This window comes from Mustela lutreola, chromosome 1, assembly GCF_030435805.1.
Source record: "Mustela lutreola isolate mMusLut2 chromosome 1, mMusLut2.pri, whole genome shotgun sequence".
Lineage (NCBI taxonomy): Eukaryota > Metazoa > Chordata > Mammalia > Carnivora > Mustelidae > Mustela > Mustela lutreola.
Genome location: NC_081290.1, coordinates 274,036,633 through 274,061,196, shown reverse-complemented (window position 1 = coordinate 274,061,196; position 24,564 = coordinate 274,036,633). Strand labels below are relative to the sequence as shown.

Genomic DNA, 24,564 nt, shown 5'->3' with positions numbered 1-24,564 from the left:
TAAAGAAGCAATATTGAATTGATTCATCAGAAAAATGAACTTGCAGAAGCACTTTAACCCGTGGTATTGAGGGACAGGTGTTATTCCCCTGTGGTGTTAAGGAAAAAGTATTATTATCTTTTCACTAACAGTTTAGAGAGATTCCCTGAGCAGAAGAACCATCTGACCAGGACCACATTCCTAGAGAAGCTGATCCTCTAAACACATGACTCAACAGCAGGACTCCAGCAATTATTTCTGGAACTCTGGACCCTACTTCAAACCACACTTGACATCTTCTACTTTATTCCATGCCCTGTTTTCTCCATCACTAATTACTTGATTCTGTTAGCGGAAATGAGAGCTGTAACACTGAAATAATAGTGTGAAGATGGGGGAGACAGATAATATAACAAACATGTTATTTGTGCAAATATTAGGTGAAGTTTCAAAAAACAGCTTTACAAGTCAAAAATGAGAGAGAACAGAGACAGATACACGCACAAAGAAATGTATGAAATGAGGGGAATTGGTCCAATTGGTCCAAATGTATGAAATGAGGGGAATTGATCCAATAAACCATTCTATCCTCAGATTTAAAATCTTGCCTTCATCATTTATTAATATACAAAATCTATACCAAGTTTCCAAAGATAGATGGCTTATCTCTGGGCCATTTCTTCCATTCGTTAAAGTTCTTTATTAACAGGCCTACAGAAAAATGTTTACAAAGCAGAGCTTTATGGTATGTTCTGGTTCATAGAAGATCCTGTCCCCTATCTCTACGTCCCTCACACTGGTTTTATTGCCAAGGATGTTCAAACATAGCTACACATACATACAAATTTAAGAATCAAGTTTATCAATTTTATTTTATTTTTTTAAGATTTTATTTATTTATTCAACAAAGAGAGAGATCACAAGTAGGCAGAGAGGAAGGCAAAGGGAGAGAGAGAGGAGGAGGCAGGCTCCCCACCAAGGAGAGAGCCTGACGCGGGGCTCGATCCCAGGACTCTGGGATCATGACCCGAGCCGAAGGCAGAGACTTTAACCTTCTGAGCCACCCACACGCCCCAAGTTTATCAATTATAATGAAAATATACTTTGTCATTCTGGTGAAGGGGTGTTATTAATTCATTATAGAAAATGGTGTCTCAAAATCAGGCCTTACTGGGCAGAGCCAGCAAATTTCCCAAAGGACTACTGCCTCGGTGAATATCCAGGGTGAGATAGAGTGAATTACTGCTGGAGTTCTAGAATTGCAGGGAAAGAGGAGGTACTTTTGTATTTGCTTATTGTCTGATTAGAACACAGAAAGATACTTCAGTCTTCCGACTGGGATTAATGATGGAGTCCATAAGATAAGAAATGAGGAAAGACTACTCAAACTTGGGACACAGATGTCACTGGTGACCTTGAAATGAGCATTTTCAGTGTTAGGTACTGAAGTATCCCTGGAAAATGTTTAAAGAGAATAGAAAGAATTGGGTAACAGGCATCAAAGAACCTCTTAGGTTTTGCTACAAAGAGGAGGAAATGAAATGGAGTAGTATGTGACAAAGGAAATAAGACCAAGGGAAGATTTCATTTTAAAAATAAAAGAAATGACAGACTGCTTCTTTGCTGAAGCAAATGATCCATCAGTAAGGGAAATATAGGTGAAATAAGAGATGCCTTTATGTAAGTGAAATGGAGGTGAGGCTCAGAACACAGATTGTAAAGAGATTGGTTGCCTTTGGATAGGAGCAAGGTTATGTGTTTACTGGAGATGGTAAGAAGGTGTTATATATTTGAACAGATGCTGATAGATTGATAGTCATGGATCTGTGGAAATGTTCTTCTGATGACTTAATTTTTCTCAGTGAAATAGGAAGCAAGTTCATTTAATGTTTCTCCATTAACTTCATGCTGGCAATATCTTTTTAAGAAGATATCTTCTCCAAACTATGACACCCTTTTACTCTATTTTGCTATGCAATTTTATCATGAATGGTACTGAAATGTTCAGTTCTAATAGAGAGAGAATCATATGATTTATAAGCTAACATTATTAACAGCAAGTTCCTATAAAGGGGAGTAAGATCAAAACTTGTTTCAGATGTTACTGTTAAAAAGTCAATCTGAGGGGTTTGAAGAGGCGAGGGGTGGGAGTTTGGGGGAACCAGGTGGTGAGTATTAGAGAGGGCACAGTTTGCATGGAGCACTGGGTGTGGTGCAAAAACAATGAATACTGTTATGCTGAAAATAAATAAATAAATAGATAAATTTTTTTAAAAAAGAAGAAGAAGATGAAGAAGAAGTCAGGCACTGGGGGGTTCCTGGGTGGCTCAGTGGGTTAAAGCCTCCGCCTTCGGCTCAGGTCATGACTCCAGGGTCCAGAGATTAAGCCCCACATTGGGCTCTCTGCTCCCCAGGGAACCTGATTCCTCCTCTCTCTCTCTCTCTGTCTCTGCCTGCCTCTCTGTCTAATTGTGATATCTATCTATCTATCTATCTCTCTGTCAAATAAATAATTAAAAATCTTTAAAAAATTGTTAAAAAAATAAAAAAAAAGAATACAGACACTGAACTCTGAAGTAATATGATTAACAAGAAAGCTATATCATGCTTAGCGAAATAAGTCAAGCAGAGAAAGACAACTATCATATGATCTCCCTGATATGAGGAAGTGGTGATGCAACATGGAGGCTTAAGTGGGTAGAAGAATAAATGAAACAAGATGGGATTGGGAGGGAGACAAACCATAAGTGACTCTTAATCTCACAAAACAAACTGAGGGTTGCCGGGGGGAGGGGGTTGGGGAGAAGGGGGTGGGATTATGGACATTGGGGAGGGTATGTGATTTGGTGAGTGCTGTGAAGTGTGTAAACCTGGTGATTCACAGACCTGGGGATAAAAATATATGTATATAAAAAATATATGTTTATAAAAAATAAAAAAAATTAAAAAAAAAAAAAAGAAAGCTATTTAATGTGAATGAACTTGTAAGAGTTAAGAGAAGAAATTTGCATTCAAACTGACAGGTAAAATTTCAACACAAATGTTAAAAACAGCTCTTACCTATGTAATAGAAGATGGAGCTTTTTGATCTACTTTTGACACTAGAAAAATTCACAAACAGAGTACAAACATTTGAGGCTAGGAATATCATTAAGATCCTTCCAGTTCTGTAATTCTAAAATTAAAACAGAAACATTATATTCCTAAATTTTTTACTCACAACCAGTTATTTATGCTGCCATGGGCTTTTTCTTCTCTTTTGACATGAGGCAAAATGAAAACAAGTAAAATGAATCCAGGAATGAAGAGGCAGAGAATAACAAAGGGGAATGCCCAGGGAAAAGCATCAGGAGAGACTTGTTTAAAGAGATGTGGAAACTTTACCGTAAGAAGGTTAAAAAAAAAAAAAAATGAGATGAAGCAGGCAAGCAATAACTCTGGGAGAGAGAAGTTCAGCAGCAAGCAGACCAAGAACAAACAAAAGCCCTGAACCAGGACTGGAATTATTGAAAACCAGACTTGAATTAATTTAAAAAAAAAAAAAAAGGAAGAGGAAAAAGGGTTCCCAGAGTCTTCTAAAAACAAGGTTGGAGTAAATGTACTAGAGAATTAAGAAATAACTTGATTATAGTATCTTAATCTGAATGGCACACATAAAAGATGCCATTGGCTCTAGGGTACCCAATGATTTGGAATGAATGAGACTTGAAGGAACTCATTGTCCTTGTAGGAAAAATCTTTCCTTAGCATGTAAGCCAATGACATCCAGGGTCACTCATTTCACCAGTTTCCTCATGGCATTTTTTACCTAAGCATTCCTCAGGGTGTAGATCAATGGATTTAATATGGGCACAACAGTGGTAAAGGATACAGCTATTGCCTTGTCTATGGGGTAAGTGGCCACAGGCTGTACATATAGGAAAATGCATGGCACAAAGAACAAGATGACCACAGTGAGGTGGGAGCCACAGGTGGAGAGGGCTTTGCGCCGCCCTTCAGAGCTGCAAGACCTCAGGGAGCAGAGGATGACCACATAGGAAGTGATGAGGATAAGGAAGATGGTCACACACATCACCCCACTATTGAGGATGACTAAGAGACCCATGGTGTACGTGTCCATGAGGGCCAGTTTCAACAAGGGAAACAAATCACACATAAAGTGATCAATAACATTGGGGCCACAGAAGGGTATCTGATACATGAAGAGAAGCTGTATTGCTGCGTGGAAAACTCCCCCCAGCCCGGTCCCTCCCAGCAGCAGACAGCACACTCGAGAGCTCATGATGGTCATGTAGTGCAGGGGCTTACAGATGGCCACATAGCGGTCATAGGCCATCACGATGAGAAGGATGATCCCCACACCACCAGAGAAATGCTCTGCAAAGAGCTGAGTCAGGCAGCTTTCTAATGAGATGGTAGTGGTCTTGGAGAGAGAGTCCACAATCATCTTCGGGGCAATGACAGAAGAGTAGGTGGCATCCATGAGGGACAAGCAAGTAAGGAAGAAATACATAGGTGATCTCAGACTCTGACTTGTGATCACAGTTACCACAATGAGTAGGTTTTCCAACACTGTGGACATATACATGGTTAGAAACACAGCAGAGAGTATTTTCTGCAGCTCCGGGTTCTCTGTAATGCCCAAAAGAATGAATTCAGTCACATTGTTTGGATTCTTCATTTACTATGGGCTGATATAAGCACACCACTCTGAGATAGAAAATCTACAAAAGAATATTGTTTTTAATTAGTAATCACTAAGTGTGTTGGACAAGTTTTACACTGTGTCTCAGACCCTCTTGACCTGCTTTTTTCTCCAGCCACTAATATGGCCACCACCTGCTAACAGTATAATCTCATAACAGCTCCATCTTAATTGATCCCAAATGATACAGGGAAATTACTGCTCCAGTAGTAAAGTTCTCCTGGCTCTGGATCCTTAGCAGAGGCTGTCTGCCCTTGGGTGGGAACACATTAGAGACCACTACTTTAAATAGGCATATAAAATAAGGCTCTCTTAGGCTCCTCTAAAACCCAAAGACACGTTCTTCATATTATCTCTTTTACTAAACTAGGTACACAGCTTCCAGGACACTGTTTGCAGTCTACAATATAGGCTAACCCCAATCTATAGCCCAAGAACTTTGATACAAATTTAGTATCTCTAATAAAGTAGAAGGAGCATAGTCTCAGAATCAGGAGAGCTGGTTTTTATTTCAAATTATTCCTCTAAATCCTAGAGTGTGTTGTGACACTGTTCAGCATTCTGGGGCTCCATTTCCTCTATTAGAGAAGAGGCATATATGGTAGATGACTGGTAAGTTGGGGGTTCGAAGAAGCCAACTAAGGGACTCTGTCCCTCTCAAAGACAGCAGTTCAGAAATACCTGCATGAAATCTTCACACTTCCAAACAGATGTTTGGTGAGCCATCTTAGGACTTAAGGTATTAAAAAGCATAATACATTATTATAGATAATAATGCCTGTTCTGTCTAAAGTCTATAAATTCATCACAGTTCTTATCGACCACTAATACATACCTCAATCAGACATTCAAGACTTTACGCATAGAAATCACCTCACTTTTTATTGAGGCAGAAGGAAAACTTCCAGACTCTTTCTAAGAAGCCAGGATTACCCTGAGCCCCAAACCAGGCAAAGACCCTACCAAAAAGGAGAATTTCAGACCAATATCCCTGATGAATATGGATACTAAGATTCTCAACTAGATCCTAGCAAACAGGATCCAACAGCACATTAAAAAGAATATCCACCATGACCAGGTGGGTTTCATCCCTGGGCTACAAGGATGGTTCAATATTCACAAAGCAATCAATGTAATAGAACAAATCTATAAGAGAAGAGAGAAGAACCACATGGTCCTCTCAATTGATGCAGAAAAAGCTCAATTGATACAGAAAAAGATCAAAATCCAGTATCCATTCCTGATTAAAACACTTCAAAGTATAGGGATAGAGAGAACATTCCAGAACTTCATAAAATTTATCTATGAAAGACCCACAGCAAATATCATCTGCAATGGGAAAAAGCTTGCAGCCTTCCTGTTGAGATCAGGAACATGACAAGGATGCCCACTCTCACCACTCTTGTTTAACATAGTATTAGAAGTCCTAGCAACAGCAATCATACAACAAAGAGAAATAAATGGTATCCGAATTGGCAATGAAGAAGTCAAACTCTCTCTCTTCACAGATGACATGATTCTTTATATGGAAAACCCAAAAGACTCCACCCCCAAACTACTAGAACTCATACAGCAATTCAGCAACGTGGCAGGATACAAGGTCAATACACAGAAATCAGTGGCTTTCTTATACACTACCAATGAAAATACAAAAAGGGAAATTAGAGAATCAATTCCATTTACCATAGGACCAAGAACCATAAGATACCTGGGAATAAACCTAACCAAAGAGGTAAAGGATCTGTACTCGAAGAACTACAGAACACTCATGAAAGACATTGAAGAAGACACAAAAAGATGGAAGACCATTCCATGCTCTAGGATTGCAGGAATAAACATTGTCAAAATATCTATACTGCCTAGAGCAATTTATACTTTTATTGCCATTTCGATCAAAATTCCACCAGTATTTTACAAAGAGCTGGAGCAAATAATACTAAACTTTGTATGGAATCAGAAAAGACCCCAAATCTCTAAGGAAATGTTGAAAAACAAAAATACAACTGGAGGTATCACGTTCCCTGATTTCAAGCTTTATTACAAAGCTGTGATCACCAAGACAGCATGGTACTGGCATAAAAACAGACACATAGACCAGTGGAACAGAGTAGAGAGCCCAGATATGGACCTCAACTCTCTGGGCAAATAATCTTCGACAAAGCAGGACAAAATATACAGTGGAAAAAAGACAGTCTCTTCAATAAGTGGTGCTGGGAAAACTAGACAGTTATATGTAGAAGAACGAAACTTGACCATTCTCTTACACCGTACACAAAGATAAACAAAATGGATAATAGACCTGAATGTGAGACAGGAATCAATCAAAATCCTAGAGGAGAACATAGGCAGTAACCTCTTTGATATCAGCCACAGCAACTTCTTTCAAGATATGTCTCCAAAGACAAAGGAAACAAAAACGAAAATAAACTTTTGAGACTTCATCAAAATCAAAAGCTTCTGAACAGCAAAAGAAACAGTCAAAAAAACAAAGAGGCAACCCATGGAATGGGAGAAGATATTTGCAAATGACAGCACAGACAAAAGGTTGATATCCAAGATCTATAATGAACTCCTCAAACTCAACACACACAAAACAGACAATCATATCAAAAAATGGGCAGAAGATATGAACAGACACTTCTCCAATGAAGACATACAAATGGCTATCAGACACATGAAAAAATGTTCATCATCACTAGACATCAGGGAAATTCAAATTAAAACCACATTGAGATATCACCTTACACCAGTTAGAATGGCCAAAATTAGCAAGACAAGAAACAACATGTGTTGGAGGGCATGTGGAGAAAGGGGAACCTTCTTCCACTGTTGGTGGGAATGCAAGTTGGTGCAGCCTCTTTGGAGACCAGTGTGGAGATTCCTCAAGAAACTAAAAATAGAGCTTCCCTATGACCCTGCAATTGCACTACTGGGTATTTACCCCAAAGATACAGATGTAGTGAAAAGAAGGGCAATCTGTACCACAATGTTTATAGCACCAATGGCTACGGTCGCCAAACTGTGGAAAGAACCAAGATGCCCTTCAAGGGATGAATGGATAAGGAAGATGTGGTCCATATACACTATGGAGTACTATGCCTCCATCAGAAAGGATGAATACCCAACTTTTGTAGCAACATGGACGGGACTGGAAGAGATTATGCTGAGTGAAATCAGTCAAGCAGAGAGAGTCAATTATCATCTGGTTTCACTTATTTGTGGAGCATAACAAATAGCATGGAGTAATTGGGGAGTTGGAGAAGAGAAGGGAGTTGTGGGAAATTGGAAGGGGAGGTGAACCATGAGAGACTATGGACTCTTAAAAGCAATCTGAGGGGTTTGATGTGGTGGGGGGTTGGGAGGTTGGGGTACCAGGTGGTTGGTATTATAGATGGCACGGATTGCATTGAGCACTGGGTTTGGTGAAAAATAATGAATACTGTTATGCTGAAAATAAAAAAAATTTAAAAATAAAGAAATTACAAATAGAGCTTCCCTATGACCCTGCCATTGCACTACTGGTTATTTACCCCAAATATACAGATGTAGTGAAAAGAAGGACCATCTGTACCCCAATGTTTATAGCAATAATGGCCACGGTCTCCAAACTATGGAAGGGACCAAGATGCCCCTCAACAGACAAATGGATAAGGAAGATGTGGTCCATATACACAATGGAGTATTATGCCTCCATCAGAAAGGATGAATACCCAACTTTGTGGCAACATGGACGGAACTGGGAGAGATTATGTTGAGTGAAATAAGTCAAGCAGAGAGAGTCAATTATCATATGGTTTCACTTATTTGTGAAGCATAACAAATAGCATGGAGGACAGGGGGAGATGGATAGGATAAGGGAGTTGAGGGAAATTGGAAGAGGAGGTGAACCATGAGAGACTATGGACTCTAGAGAACAATCTGAGAGTTTTGAAGGAGGGGGGGGTGGGATGTTGGAGGAAGCATGTGGAGGGTATTAGAGAGGGCACGGTTTGCATGGAGCACTGGGTGTGGTGCAAAAACAATGAATACTGTTACTCTAAAAAGAAATATTAAAAATTAAAAAAAAAAAAAAGAAATCACCTCACTTTTTTTTGTATGTCTCCTTCACAGAAATCAAGTCCTTTTTTTACTACCAGAACACACACCTTGTTCTCTCTAGTACAGTGATAAGCCATGGGTTCAGAGCAAATAAACTTCACTCTCTGTCCCACTTATGATACTTACGGACTTAATATAATCTTTAATCCTGCAAAAATTAAACAGTGTTATAATGGTTAAAGTTAGTATGTGTTGTGGAGTTATTTTCAGGATACTGTGCTAAGAGCTTCATGATTTCCTCTTTTATGTCCCACAAAAAACTATGAGAAGTGGAATGGTATTATCTTGATTATCTGATGCAGTGGATAATGCTTGAGAGCTTGGGACTTTGGGTGAGTCTTTGAGCAAATCCATAGCACAAGCTACTAACCATCATCTTCTACAGCCTCTCTAAGAGTTATATACCCTCCCTCACAATACTTTCATGAGCATCAAAAGGAGTACCAGCATGAGAATATTTGGGAAGACTAACAACATTTTCATGATTATTTTCTATTCTTCTAAACACCTGACTTCCTCCTGCCTCTGTGTATGCCATCTGTTGTCAAGAAATCCATTCTACTTCCTCCAGCCTTACTTCCTTTCCAGTGTCCCTTTCACCATCACTATCCTAGATATTTGTAACAATAAACATAGGGTGCATATCAGCAAAATTCAATTGGCTTCCTAGCCATTTTTAAAATTTCAGGTTGGTTCTATCTCCTTATGTGGATGCTTAAAGATAGCTAATTTATCTATTTTCACAAATTTCTAATGCTGCACTGTGCACACACAGGTCATTTAATTAAATTTAATTAAACCATGAAATTGAATTCATACAAAGAAAGCAGTATTGATCCTTGGGCCCAGGCAATGGTGGTACCAATCCTGCATCCAGAAATGAGAGATTGCCATTGCCAGAGCCTGACTGCTATTCCTCCAACATCCAGGCTCACATATCCACATAGTTATTGTCTTTCAGCTCTCTCTTTTCTACTCCTAGACAGGCTTTAACCAAACCCAAGAGCCATATGGCAGAGCCATACCTTAGACTCCTAGTTCAATAGAATCACTGCTTTCAAACACACTCTTATAGTTGTTAAGCTCATGACCTGCATTAGGCAGACATTTAAATTTTGATAATTTCAAAGAGTGATTAAAGTAAATCCAGCCCAAAAGTGTTGATAGCTTAAGGCTTTCTATCCAAAGGCACAGTTTGTGAGTATAGTCAAAACAGATGACCTACTGATACATTTTAAGTATAATTATACTTAATATATGTACATATGTAATTGTGTATATATGTAAAGTGATTCGGTTGTTTTAATAATTTTAAAAATAGTAATTCAAATTAATAAGAAGATGGTTTAATACTCAAGTAACTTGTTCAGGTTACCTCCAGAAGTCAACCTGATGTCATCCTTGCGACCTCCAAAAGGCAGTTAACTGACAGTCTCAAGAAGTAGAAGGCAGACAGAATACAATAAATATTCCAGGATAATGTCAAGGTAACCAAAGTTCTGGCCCCATCCAGGATCTGCTTACATGAACCTTCATCAACAAAAGAGATATATGTTTTTACTTATTAGAGTTTCAACTTAGCAGATACAAGTAAATCAGGACCTGTTCTGAAAACAAATCATCTAAGCACTTAATGGGAATTTGTTTTGATAGGTTCAGAGTGTCTAATGATTTTTAAAGAAAGATTTAAAATAGTTGCTCTAAGTGTCCAAGGGCTTAAATAGGTAACAAACCTTGTAGATGGCAGAAGAATTCAAATTTCACCGAAATGGGAAAGGTAGTGGGGTGGGTGGGGGCAGATAATCTATTTACAAACAATTTATGGAACTGTGCCCACCATTTGGCTGTATTTTGAGCTGAATTTGTAAACCATTTCCAACTCACATCTTAGAAGAAACACTATTTAGTAAGATATTTTCCTTCACATAATAAATTTGAGCTAAAAGAGGGCAGACTGACATTTTCAAATGGCACAGAATTTCAAAATGTGCAGACTTGCATCATTCCAAGTGCATGCCCTGGAGGCTGTGTCTCTACTGACAGGAGCTAATCACCATACCAGTGAATTCCTATCCCATCCCTGCAGTGATACGTTTTTCCCAGGGGCAGAGCTTGACTGGATCCAGGCCAGGCTGATGCTCCACAAACACACCACCAGATCCTGGCATTACCATTAACCATTCAATTATCTGCTCCACAAGTAAACTCTCTTCTTCAGTAACAGAATGGCCATACAGCAATCCATCTGCCTAATGACACAAATAAAGAAAAGTCAATATACCAGGCAAGTCCTGGGACCAAATTGTTCTCACTTAGCCTAGTGTCGCCTTCATCTTTTAAGAGTATTATTAAAATTGTGTCATATCGTACTGCAGGAGACCTGCCGTTATTAAGGATTAAATAATGTACCTCAGCTAGAAAAAATAAGGCCTCCATTCTTTCTTGCTCCATAACAATTATTATTCCAAAATAACATGTTTTCCATTTAGAATATTTGGCGTTATAGACTTCATTCTTTTTTCACCTTCAATAGTGAAAAATATTGATATGCAACATTTACAGCATGGTTCCCAGTGCCCACTGCAAATTCGTGTGTTAGATAACCTATTTATAAGAAGAAAAGGGTTGGGGGAAATAATGTGATTAAACTTGAGCTTAAGCAAAATTGTACCTGGGCTTCAAACAACCACACACATCCATTTCCAATTTTTCTCTTCTGCAACGCCCCCTGAATAAAATGTTTTTCATCATACTTACTACTAACACAATTACATTTTTCACTCATGAGTTAACTTGCTTATTTTTTTTAATTTATTTTTTATTTTCAGCATAACAGTATTCATTATTTTTGCACCACACCCACTGCTCCATGCAATCCATGCCCTCTATAATACCCACCACCTGGTACCCCAACCTCCCACCCCCTGCCACTTCAAACCCCTCAGATTGTTTTTCAGAGTCCATAGTCTCTCATGGTTCACCTCCCCTTCCAATTTCCCCCAACTCCCTTCCTTTCTCTAACTTGCTTATTAACCATCTGTTCCTCATGGGAATTTAAGTTCCATATAAACACAGCCTCTGTTCGTATTATTGAACACCTTATACCAAGCCCCCAGAAGCTCTCTGGCACACTGCAGGCACTCAACAGAATTATTTGAATGAATGAAATATGAATTTCCTACACTTAATTGACCTTGGAGCCACCATTTTCAAGTAATAAATATTAAGACTATGGACTAGCAATAGAAAAAGCCCTATAGAAATGACAGTTAGCTCTTCGTAGTGCTACCCTCATACCCAGACTGTCAGTCTCCTCAACAATTGAGTTGTTTATTTTTCCTGCAAATATCTCTCATCCATATGTCACTATCTTTCAAATGTGACCTTTTGAGTTGCATTTCCTGAGCCCATTACATCCCACCTTACATGACATCCATGAAGGGAATTACATCGGTAGACATCAGATCATCAAGTGGCTTTCCTCTGACCCAAGAAGAATCAGGAAGGTACAAGCAGCCTGGGAAGCAGAGCTCAGGGGAGAGCTGAACAGAAGAAAGTGAACTCCAAAATAAGGACAGAATGCCTCAAGGACAATCTTCACATTGCAGCCAATGAACAGTTCTATGTTTGGGTGTTTCTACATTATGCTAGCAAAGATTATTGTGAAGTGGGATGAGGAAAGAAGGCAGAGTCTAAAAGACTTGCTATTGTTGCTTAACCCTTATTCAGTCTTATTTTTTTTGTATCAAAGGCATAGAGATCTATCTATTAAAACTTATTACATTAAGAGACTTAGCATATGAAGCCCTATCAAAATGTATGCATCATAGCCTTCAATAAGGGTTAGACCATTCCTTCACTTAATGCCTGAAATTTTCACAGAACTGGAAGCCCATATAAGCTATTCCATGCTTGTTGTGCAGCCTGCTTAAGATTCTCTCCCTGTCCGTTGCCCCTTCCCCAAATCATGTATGCACATACATGTGTACTCTCTCTCTCTAAAAAAAAATTAATAAAAAAATTAAAGTCCTTATAAGGTAAAGTATCTTTGTACAACAGATCCTAATATTATTTATCTCATTAATTTCCCAGGGTAAGTATAATTCCATTTTGTTTTAAATCTGAGAAATAATCAGATGGCATTTAACCTTCATGAGAGGATCTTGATGATGAGATCTTTTACAAAAGAATATCTTAACATTTCTTAAAATTATTCACAAATCAGCAAGACTCCATCTACTGAGAACATCAGACTGCCTTACATTTCTTCTTTCAGTTCTTATGCCTTCCAAGTTTGCTGTTGACAGTTTATAATCTGTGTCCTTTTCATCTTCTCACATCAGTTACCCCTAAGGCACAATTGTTGGCCCTAGCTTCCCTCTTCAAATCCCCTCTTTGGTCTTAAACTAGAAATAATATTTACTCAATACTTTTCCTATCCTTATCCCTGGCTTAGCCTTAGCTCCTATCCAACTGTCAAAATAAACCACACATTATTTCGTCTGGATTCTGTCGAAATGTTTAATTCTCACCAGCACATGCCAACTTGATCATCTTTGGTAAACTAAGTGTTGTTAAATCATCTTCCAGGCCTGGACATTGTGGGACAAGTTTCTCTGTCTTAGGATTTGAGATAGCCATGCATAAGCTAGGACACAGAGTTACCCCCAAGAACAGGTATACCATGCTCTGGCATTACTGTATGGTCAGTTAAGAAATAGCTCCAGATGACAAGTGAGTTTGAGAAAGGGGTATTTGTGAGAAGTAACACGGGCTGGAATGTTATAGTCAGAGTCTCATAAAGTGTTGTATAGTCATGGAGAATGACCTGATCGTTCCCATGTGCAGAGAGGAGCATTGCTGCTTAAATATGTCTCTACATGTGAGACAAGGTTTTAGCAAATTTGACACCATATTTCTTAAAAAACAGAGGGAATCATTAAGACTGAAGAAGAAGGGGCACCTGGGTGGCTCAGCTGGTTAAGCGATTGCCTTCAGCTCAGGTCATGATCCTGGAGTCACGGGATCGAGTACCACATGGGGCTCCCAGCTCTGTGGGGAGTCTGCTTCTCCCTCTGACCTTCTCCCCGCTCATGTTCTCTCTCTCTCTCAAATAAATAAATAAAATCTTAAAAAAATAAAAGACTGAAGAAGAATTAATTATCTATAGACATAAATATATAATATAGACCTATATATGTATATACATATATATATATATATATGTAAATATTCCAGGCAACTGTGTTTTATTTGAAAGAAAGTAGGACTGAGATCTGGAAGACCTGGACTTGATTTTTTTTTCCAGTAGGATATTTTATTTATTTTATTTTAATTTTTTATTTTTAATAAACATATAATATATTTTTATCCACAGGGGTACAGGTCTGTGAATCACCAGGTTTACACACTTCACAGCACTCACCAAAGCACATACCTTCCCCAATGCTGGACTTGAATTTTATACCTGTAAATCGTATATACTTTTGACCTGAGGCAAGTGACTTAGTAAGCCTCTCTTGTTACCTATTTGTTTCTCTGTAAAATGAGGACAGTAATATTGGAATTATCAGCTTTCCACATGAATAAATCACCTGAGGTGTATATGCCTGACAAATAAGAACATGTTCATGTAACATATATGTAGGTATCAAACCTCCAGAGCAAAACTTTTAAAACTTAACCATATGCCCTTTTGTTGAGGTTAAATAAAACAATGTTTACTGTTGTTGCTTCAAATGGTTCAAGTCTTGGTAAGGAAAAAGAAAAGGTTTCCTTTACAGTAAAAAAACAAACAAACAAAACAAAAACGATAAAAACTGTGACTTATGAGAACATTTAAAAATAAAAAGACCAAATTGAGAATAATTTCAAGATTTCTAGTTTATTTTTTGTGCCAAAAATTAAAACAAAACAAACAGAAAGAGGTTGTGAATTAGTCTATTCCTTTCATTGGTGTCCTCTTTGCTTTGGTACATTCATCAGGCTAAAAAAAAATCAGGAGTCATTCTTTTATTCCCCAACTGCTCCCTCTGATATATCTACCTAAGAATTTCTATTCTCTTGTTGATTAACCATAGGTCAAGAAAAAAAGAAGTCGCATGGAATAAAAAATTTCAGTCAAGTAACAAACGTGAAAAATTTAGTAAAGTAACATAAGACCTTGGAGAAAAAAAATACTCTAGAATAAACAAACTAGGGATTTATAGTTGTTCTTTCTATTCTTTTTTTGAATCTGTGAACACTGTGGCTTTGATAAAGTACATTAAAAGCTATCAAAAGCACCTATCAAAAGGCCTAGCCACTGTTAAGTGCTTCATCAGTGTTAGAATATGGGAAGTTTTTTTTACACTATTGATCTGCAAAATCTTTCATTCTCTTTTCACACTGTACAACAGATAGAATCCTCCCTATTAAATAAACCATCCCTTCCTTGGCATTAGGAACAGACTAAGTTATCCTCCTCTTCAACAGACTCCTCATGGCATTTTTCACTTCTGTGTTTCTCACTGTGTAAATGATAGGATTCAACATGGGAGTGAGGATTGCAAAGAACACAGTCACCAACTTGTCCACAGGGTAGGTGACTACAGGACGCATGTAGGTGAATATGCAAGGCACAAAAAAGAGCACAACTACAGTAAAGTGGGAGCCACACGTTGAGAGGGCTTTGTGCCGACCTTCGGAGCCATGGGATTTCAAGGAGCTCAGGATGACTATGTAGGAGAGGAGTAGCATGGAAAAAATGAGCAAGCACATGGCCCCACTATTGGCTGCCACCACCATTCCCAGCATGTAGGTGTCACTGCAGGCAAGTTTCAGCAGAGGGAAGAGATCACACATGAAGTGGTCAATCACATTGGGACCACAGAAGGGCAATTTGACCATGAAAAGGATCTGCACAGTGGCATGCAGGATCCCCCCTATCCACACCACCACCACCAGGAGGTGGCAGAGCCCTGGTCGCATGATGGTCGTGTAGTGCAGGGGCTTGCAGATAGCTACATAGCGATCATAGGCCATGACAATGAGGAGGATGATCTCTGATCCTCCCAGAAAGTGTTCCACGAAGAGCTGAGTCAGGCAGCCGCCCAAGGAGATGGTTCTCCTCTGGTACAGCATGTCGATGATCATTTTGGGGGTAGTCACAGAGGTGTAGGATGCATCTATAAAGGATAAGTATGTGAGAAAGAAATACATGGGAGCCGAAAGTGTGGGGCTGAGGGAGATGGTAATAACAATGAGCAGATTGGCCAGCACAGTAAATAGAAAAATGAACAAAAAGAGCACAAAGAGTATTTTCTGAAAGTATGGATTCTGCGTGAGTCCCAAGAGAATAAATCCAGTCACATTGTTGGGAGGTGTGAGGTGATCCATTAAGGAAGAAACACCTTCCTAGGGCCTGAATTCCCTACAAAGGGATAAAGAGAGACACCTATTATCCCTGAAAGTATTGTAGTCAGATTTCATAGTACAAAAACAGTGACTAACTGTAGAGCATTCTCTGGGCACTCTTTGCATCAACATTTGTTTCAATTCTTTCTTATTTTCTCTACAATGCATTCCGTCTCCTCAGATACCTCATACTTGTGACCTGTAAACACCCATAGCACAACCTGGGATGAGTAAATTTACTGAAAAAACACTGGGCTATAAACATGACATTGGGATTTTCCTGGTTCCCACTCTCCATGACTTTGCTAAGTCATGTCAGTGTCCCATGCTTCTGAGCCGTCCTCTGTGTCTGTGAGCTTACAAATTGTTAACTCTCACGTGTATTTTGTAAAGTATGAGCTATTCCCTCTTCAAGGGAATTTACATTCGAACCTCACATGTGGAAAGAAAGACATGGTCATAAGTACCAATCATAAGCAGGTGATTTAAAATGGAAGATGCACAAGCCATTGGTGACATGTTTTCCCTGGAACTACCATAACATATATAGTGTTCCTGTGTTTCTTCACTGTGCCTACCACAGTGTCAGGCACAATGTCTACAGTGTCTGGTCCCTGTTAGGTAATGAATAAATGCTTGGTGAATTACCACATTCCTGTATCTCCATGGGTAAGAATGCACTCACTTCCCCATCCCATAAACATAGATACCCAAGCTCTCTTGTCCTCCCACTCTGTTTTTACTCTTTACTTTATGACACATCAATAGACTTCTGAAGAAAAAAGTTGTATTCTAGCTTAATAGTTTCTGACAAAATTTATAAAGTGAGTATGAAAATATAACTGGCTTCTAGGAAAGAATATGTTCCCAGGTCATTTTACTTTCAAGATTATTACAGTGTTTGTTAGTTAATATTTTTTATTCTTCAATATGCTGTTCCACATACAATTTAACATAACCACATTCAGTAAATGGGCAGCTTCAGTAGAACAGGATAAAAACTCCTAGATGGGTGTTCATTACATGATGCTCTATCAAGCAAAGGAAACCCTTATTTAAAAGTTTTGAAAATAGAAATTTAATCAGAGAACAGAAAGAAATGTTCTGTTAGGTAAGATAGATCACATACTATCTATATACATACATATATACAAACGCACACACAAATACGTAATATCTACTATTTACTGTAAGTGCCCATTAAATGTTCACTCATTCAACAAACATTTATTGGCACTTCCATGTATATAAATGTATGTTTGTCCAGAGAAGGTCATAAAAAGTGTCCCAGTTTAAATGCCTTTGGTAATCCCTCCCCAACACGTTATCACCAAACGGCAGCAGAGCTATCATTAATGAGATCCCTCCACTCCTTCACATATCTCCTATGTGCCTTCTCATGGCTTCTTTTCCCATCCTCCCATAACGTCCATCAACCATCATTCTTGGTTGCAGGATATTGCAATACTAATACAATGAGGAAATTTAAAGATGTATAGTTCCCAAAGAAAACAGAGGAGAAAATGTAAATATAATGAAATGTATTTTTTAAGAAAATATTTCCTTTCCTTGCAAAGATAAGTGGACAAAGAAGATTATTTTTTAATTATCCAAAATGAAAATTTTACTCATGTGTGAAAACCAAGTGCAGAAGCTTCATTGCATTCCCTTATTCTGAGGTGCACTCCCTCAACAGATCATAAAATAGTATAGTGGACATAAACTCAGAAAAATACAGTTAATGAGAGATTTAGAAATAGCTGTGAAGAAATAGAAATTATATGGTCCTTTTTGTTTCAACATATTCTTTCTAGGAATGAAACCCAAAGAAAAATACTTTTAAAAGAGAAAAATCATTATGTAGAAATCTGTTCAACAAAATTATTATGTGCTGTGGAAAACTAGAAACTGCATATGATGTCCAACATTAGAGAAGCAGATAATTAAAATATAGTGCACCTCTTTGAATAATGTGTTGTTTATAAGAAAGATGTATTTAAAAATTGTACAATGCCTAAGGAAAAGTATTAAGTGTAAAAATAGGTGGGCAAAAGTTTGGAACAAATTTGAAAATATAACCGGATTCTAATTAATTGAAATATATAAAAATGTATATATTAGTAAGAAAAAAGACCCAAAAAATGTTTTCACTTCTAAATTGGTGGGATGTAGTTGTTTGTATTGTGATGCCTGACCTCCTGAAGAGATTTAACACTCAGTTCCATGGAATGTGAGACGTGATTATATGATATGTTAGATGCATTTAAACCTGAGATTCTATAATTATATAAATTTCTGGGGAAAAAATTATCTCACCTACAGACTTGTTTAGCACAGCTTCATGGCCAGGATCCCCGGCAGCTGTTAGTTCACCAAGAAATAAGTTAGGTTGTAAGATTGAAATTACTAACTCACCCAGCTCGGTAAGTGTCTTTGTTGATTTATAAACAGCACTTTTCTCTTGAGCCTCACAGGCACGACTACATACCCTGTTTGTAGGTGCATTCTGCGAAGTTTATTAGCTGTGGCTAATTGGACCTCAGGGATATGTCACCGTTACTACTCGATCTTACCAACAACCCAATTATTTCATGAAACTTAACTGAACATGAGAGAAGTTTTATAGTATTCATCTTTAATTTTTAATTCTTTTCCTTTAGTCTGTATGAAAACAATACTCCATAACAAGAGCAAAAAACAAACTCAACCACTTATGAATTTATATGCTTGATAAAGATGAGTTTAATAAAGAGACTTTATATTTGGTATTGTATAAATTAAACACTTAGGAGGATAAGAATCTGACCTTTTAAATTTTCATTATAATATTTTGTGTTTTTGACTGATCTATCATTCCTGGTAATAATTTTTAAATATTATTTAAAGATATAAATTAAGTGATATTTATGAACCCCATTATAATACTGACACTTCAAACCAGCTAAAGCTTACTTCTTCAAAGCAGTTGTTACTTGGGCCAATTCTGAAATTAGATAAACATAATAATGAAAATAATTCCATTCTATGAATCAAGTCACAGATGATAAAATGCATTTATTTCAGCCACTTAAACTTAATCTCTGATATACCTATGAAAGGGAAGAGAAATATGCATCTGAATTCACAGTTCATAACAAGGAATTATAAGACAGGAACTGAAAATGCTATTCACCAAGGCAAAAGAAAAAGCCAGGCCTCTCAATCTTCGCTCAGGATCCTAATTCCCAAATTATTGTTTTACAACTAAAGTGTCATTACACGTTTATGCTGTCATCAACTGTGATTTAGAATACAATTATATACTAAGAGAAATAAATATTAATTTTTAGAATGATTTTTAAACAAATTTAATTCAATTCAATTCAGAAATATTCCTATATAGAACCACATTCACCCTTGTTCAAATATGTTTCCTTTATTAAAAGAAAAAGAAATTGTACATAAATCTGGATTGGCTCAAGAGAAGGTGGTCACTGTGAGCAACACATGTCATGAGGAGAACAGTTTACGATAACTGAGACCAACTAAACCCAGGTTCATTAGACACTTGAGTATTACAATGCTATAATAATATTTGTGATGGCAGACGCCAAAGAAAGCTTGAATGAGGATGGAAAATTGAAAGCTGTACAGAATACACATTTTACTGAAGTATCATCTGTGAAAATGTTTTGAACTTGTCTTTCAGCTCTTGAATGAAAGCCAGAGCCAGATCAGAGAATTAGCATGTATTTAAGCAGACATCATACTCAACATCAGGAAAGATTGCAATCCATTCATATTGTCCATTAAGTGGTCATCCAGCCTCAACTTAGCTACAGTGGTCGTTAATTGCATTAGAACCTCTACATCTGTCTAGTCTACCCCCCTCAATGATGAAAGTAGCATAAAATGAAGGTCAATCTAAATCACTGAGACTTGGCAATGAAGATAATTATTCAAAAGATAAGTTATTTGGAGCTATCCCAAGAAAGTCTATTTCCAGAATATAAATCCAGAGACAGACTGGTTGGTAACCCTTGAGAAATAGCATCACAGAGCTTCAACCTAGAAGGGTAAACCAGAATGAAAAATAAATTAAATATAGATCACATCATAGCTGGTCAGAAACTAGATGAGGTATGATGTGATGTTTGATGGGTTCGGGGACTAGTTTCATAAAAATCAGATACCTGCCAAAGTGTTCTTTTTGTGGGCAGCTTCATACATTTCAGTAGGGAGAAGGACATGTTCTCAAAGAGCAGGACTCATACTGTCTTAGACCAATCCACAGACCCTTTCAGCCCAGAAGGACATCTAAGTTGTTTATGAGTAATGGAAAAATTACATGAGATGAGATGTGTTCTCATAACCTTTCCAATTTTACTTCTTCTAACTGAAGTAGAAGCAAATTAACAGCATTTATAATAATAAAAATATTGGCATAAGCAGAATCACAGAACTTGGAAATAGCTTCTGAATTACCTAAGTAAACTACTGGTAGAAATAGGGAGAGCTGTTTTGTGTCACAGAAAGGGATGATGGCATAGTGAGAAATAAGATCATGTCTCCTCATCCTGAAGATAAGGTTTTTGCTCTACATTTTCTTAACCATAATACGCTTGTTAAATATTTTCACATCATGCAATCAACTGATGTTCTTAATAAAACATGTGGTATCCATGTGAGGTAGGAGCCTGGAACTTTCTGTCAAATGAAAAAATTACTGGGGCACCAGGGTGGCTCAGTTTTTTGAAGTTCCAACTCTTGATTTGTGCTCAGGTCATGATCTTAGCATCATTAGACTGAGTCCAGCATTGGGCTCCATGCTCTGTGTGGAGTGTCCTTGAGATTCTCTTTCTGCCTCTGCCCCTCCCCGTGCTCACACTTTCTATCTCAGTTCTAAAATAAATAAATAAAATCTTCTTTAAGAAAAGAAGAAGCTATTAGCACATTTATGACATGCATATACATTTGAATTTAGGTACAGACTTTTTTTTTAACAGACTTTATTTTTAAAAAGAGCCAACAAAGTCATATAAGTTGTTTTGCTAAAAAATAGTTTTTTCCTTCCTTTTTTTTCCGTATCCCTTATAAATGACCTCCTAAAGCAGTTTCCAGAGACGATTCCAGTCTCAAGGAACTAAAAGTAAAGCCAGCTTTTTAGTAGTAAAAGTTTTTAAAATATATTCTATTGTATGTTTTGAGAAACACTTGCATTTGATTTTACTAATAATTATTACTCTGATAAAGTGTCATAACCTATAGCATATAATAAAAATTATTTTTATAGTACAAATCATAATCTAATACTGGTCCAAGCCCCCTATATAGTGAAAAGATCAAAGGATGGGGAGTAAGAATATTTGGGCTCAAGGCTGACTGATATGTTCTAGAATCTACTTATTTAAACCTTCTGATTTTCCACTTTTTTTTGTAAAGTAAAAAAAATAGAAATTCAATTTTATAAGGGGTGACCATGTGAAAACACTTAAACATTTTCATGTCATTTTAAATACCATTAATTTTTATGATTCCTGACAACTTTTACTCAACAGAACAGGAAACCCCAAAACAACTTTAAACATTAGGTATATCAACTGTGGGCCAAAAGTGTCTTGGCAAGTATCCTCTTTCTAAATTATACTCCACACTGTCCCATATGCCAGTAGGCAGAACAGCTTTCTGAGTACCAACTGCTTATATACACAAGCTATTATACAACTCTGTAGCTAGAAAGGCATGTTTTAAGTTTGTTATAAAACAAGAACGGTTCTTAATCTCACGAAACAAACTGAGGGTTGCCGGGGGGAGGGGGTTTGGGAGAAGGGGGTGGGATTATGGACATTGGGGAGGGTATGTGATTTGGTGAGTGCTGTGAAGTGTGTAAACCTGGTGATTCACAGACCTGTACCCCTGGGGATAAAAATATATGTTTATAAAAAATAAAAAAAAAATAAAAATAAAAAAATAAAAAAAATAAAAAGACAAGAACGGTTCTGATGAATTACTGCTTGTCTTCTTCCTAATAGTCTTTGAAATGGTTGAAAGATCATCAGATTTGGATTTAGAAAAAAGCAGATCCACACACTAGCTCTGACATTGGGCTACTTATTCAATGTTTTTTAATTTCCTTTTCCTTCATCTGTAAAACAGCAATAATCATAATAATACCTACCTTGCAGAGGAGTTGTCTCACATGGGAGGTATGGAAAGTGTTTTAAAGTAATATAAAAAATGTAAAGATCAGGATAGAAATAAAATCTTTGTATTGGGTCACTTATCATCTGTAATTGCATTCTTGTTTAATAAAATTCTAATGGCATTTTTTACCTCTGTATTCCTGACTGTGTAGATGACAGGGTTTAACATGGGAGTAACAAGAGTATAGAATACGGCTATGGCTTTATCCATGGGAAAAGTAGCTACTGGTCGCAGATACATAAAAATACAGGGCACGAAGAACAGGATAACTACTGTGATGTGGGAGCCACAGGTGGAGAGGGCCTTTTTCCTCCCTGCAGAGCTGTAAGTCTTCAAGGAGCACAGGATGACCACATAGGATACCAGTAACATCACAAAGGTGATCACAGAGATTACCCCACCATCGACAGCAACCAAGAGACCAACAAGGAAAGTGTCAGTGCAGGCAAGTTGTATCAGGGGGAAAATGTCACACATGAAGTGATCCATGATATTGGGACCACAGAATGGGAGCCAGAAAGTAATCAGAATCTGTCCGATGGAGTGGAGAAAACCTACTGCCTAACACAGACCTACGAGGAGGCAGCATGTGTGGTGGTTCATGATGGACACATAGTGCAGAGGTCTACAGATGGCCACATAGTGGTCATATGCCATGACCACAAGGAGGACAATCTCTGAAGTTCCTAAGAAATGCTCTATAAAGAGCTGTGTCATGCAGCCACTGAAGGAAACAGATTTTGAATCAAAGAGCAGATCGCTAGCATTTTAGGGATGATGGCAGAGGAATAGCATGCATCTATCTAAGACAAGAAGGCCAGGAAGAAATACATTGGGGAGTCCAAAGCCTGACTGCCAATGATAGTAACCACAATGAGTAGGTTGCCTGTTACAGTGACAGTGTAGGTGATAAGTAACACCAGAAATAGAATTCTCTGCATTGGACGATCCTGGGTAAGTCCCATTAGAATGAATTCGGTCACGTTCATCCTGTCTTCTTTCATTTCAATCCTGATGATAGATTCTGGAGTGCAGAATTAACCTGAAAAGACAAGATCTCCAATTTCAAATGATGAGAACTTTATATTTTGGATTTTTAGACAAGACCAAAACATTTTTAGTAGTATAAGCTATTTTTTCATGGTGTACCAAGAAAAGAAAATCCTTTTTCTATTTTATAAAAAGAGTGAATTTTTGAACTAACTCAGCTTCTTACAAGGTTCATCAGCTGATGAACCATCACTGAGGCTGTGCTAGAGGACATCCAGATACAGGGAACTAACTCACCATATAATTAGCCTGATTGTTTCTCAGCTAATAAGAAATGTTAAGAACTGTTCATTAAATATTTTTTTAAAAACTATTTGTACAATTGTTGATTTAATATACAGGTTAAGTGCAATTCACCTTTTTTTTTCTCTCATTTAAAAACCCTTCAAGTAAGTGGCAGAGTAGATCTGTACCTGTCTTGTTCACCTCTTTATCCCCAGCACTTGGTTCAGTCAGTGTCTGACCCATAGTGGTATTCAACAAGTGTTATGTAAATAAATCAGTTGGAAGACTCCTTATTTATTTTTCCTGTGTTTTCTTTTTTCCTCCTAACTCCCCAAATCAAAGTGTTTACTCTCTTACATGGGAGAAAAAGTGGAATACACAGTTGGAACAGGTACTAGATGTATTCTTTCTACCGCTTCAGATCTGTTCTCAATGTATACACCCTGGGAGGCTGCTTTTCCTGGTCCCCTTTTACCAGATTTCTCTTACTTCTTACCAACAGGTGGTACCAGCTGAATGTAAGGCAGATGGGAAGAAAAGGATTTCGGGGTATTTACTGTCCTGGTTCCCTCCTTTATCACTTACTGTCAACCAGTGAGTGATAAATGAGACAGAACACTTGGAATGGAACTTCTGGTTTCCTGTAATCACTCTCTCCCCTTGCTCTCTCAGGTCTAACTTTGATAATGGCTTTATCATCCCTTGCTGGTTTCCCATAGTCCCACCTACACCCTGGTAAGTAAACATAATTAAGCTCTTCTAAATCTCTCATTTTAAGTATGCTGTTTCAGGGCGCCAATGGATGCAGAAAATTTGTGTTGTTTCCTTTGTAAAGAAAGAAAGAGTTTTCCTTTTATATAAATTTATTTTATTTATAAAACATCTGTACTTCTTTTGATGTACAGAAACTAAGTAAGGTTTACTTTTGT

At 37.6% G+C, this 24,564-nt stretch overlaps 2 protein-coding genes and 1 pseudogene across 2 annotated transcripts; all 3 read right to left on the bottom strand.

The window, feature by feature from the left end:
* Nucleotides 1–3,787: 3,787 nt before the first annotated feature.
* LOC131822354 (olfactory receptor 4C6-like) lies at nucleotides 3,788–4,660 on the bottom strand. The gene has a single exon (XM_059158772.1). It carries the CDS (start codon nucleotides 4,658–4,660, stop codon nucleotides 3,788–3,790), a length of 873 nt encoding a protein of 290 aa, XP_059014755.1.
* A 10,572-nt stretch (nucleotides 4,661–15,232) lies between these two features.
* On the bottom strand, nucleotides 15,233–16,159 carry LOC131822338 (olfactory receptor 4C3D-like). Its single transcript, XM_059158771.1, has one exon. It carries the CDS (start codon nucleotides 16,157–16,159, stop codon nucleotides 15,233–15,235), a length of 927 nt encoding a protein of 308 aa, XP_059014754.1.
* A 6,273-nt stretch (nucleotides 16,160–22,432) lies between these two features.
* LOC131822322 (olfactory receptor 4C46-like) lies at nucleotides 22,433–23,364 on the bottom strand (annotated as a pseudogene).
* Between the last annotated feature and the right edge of the window lie 1,200 nt (nucleotides 23,365–24,564).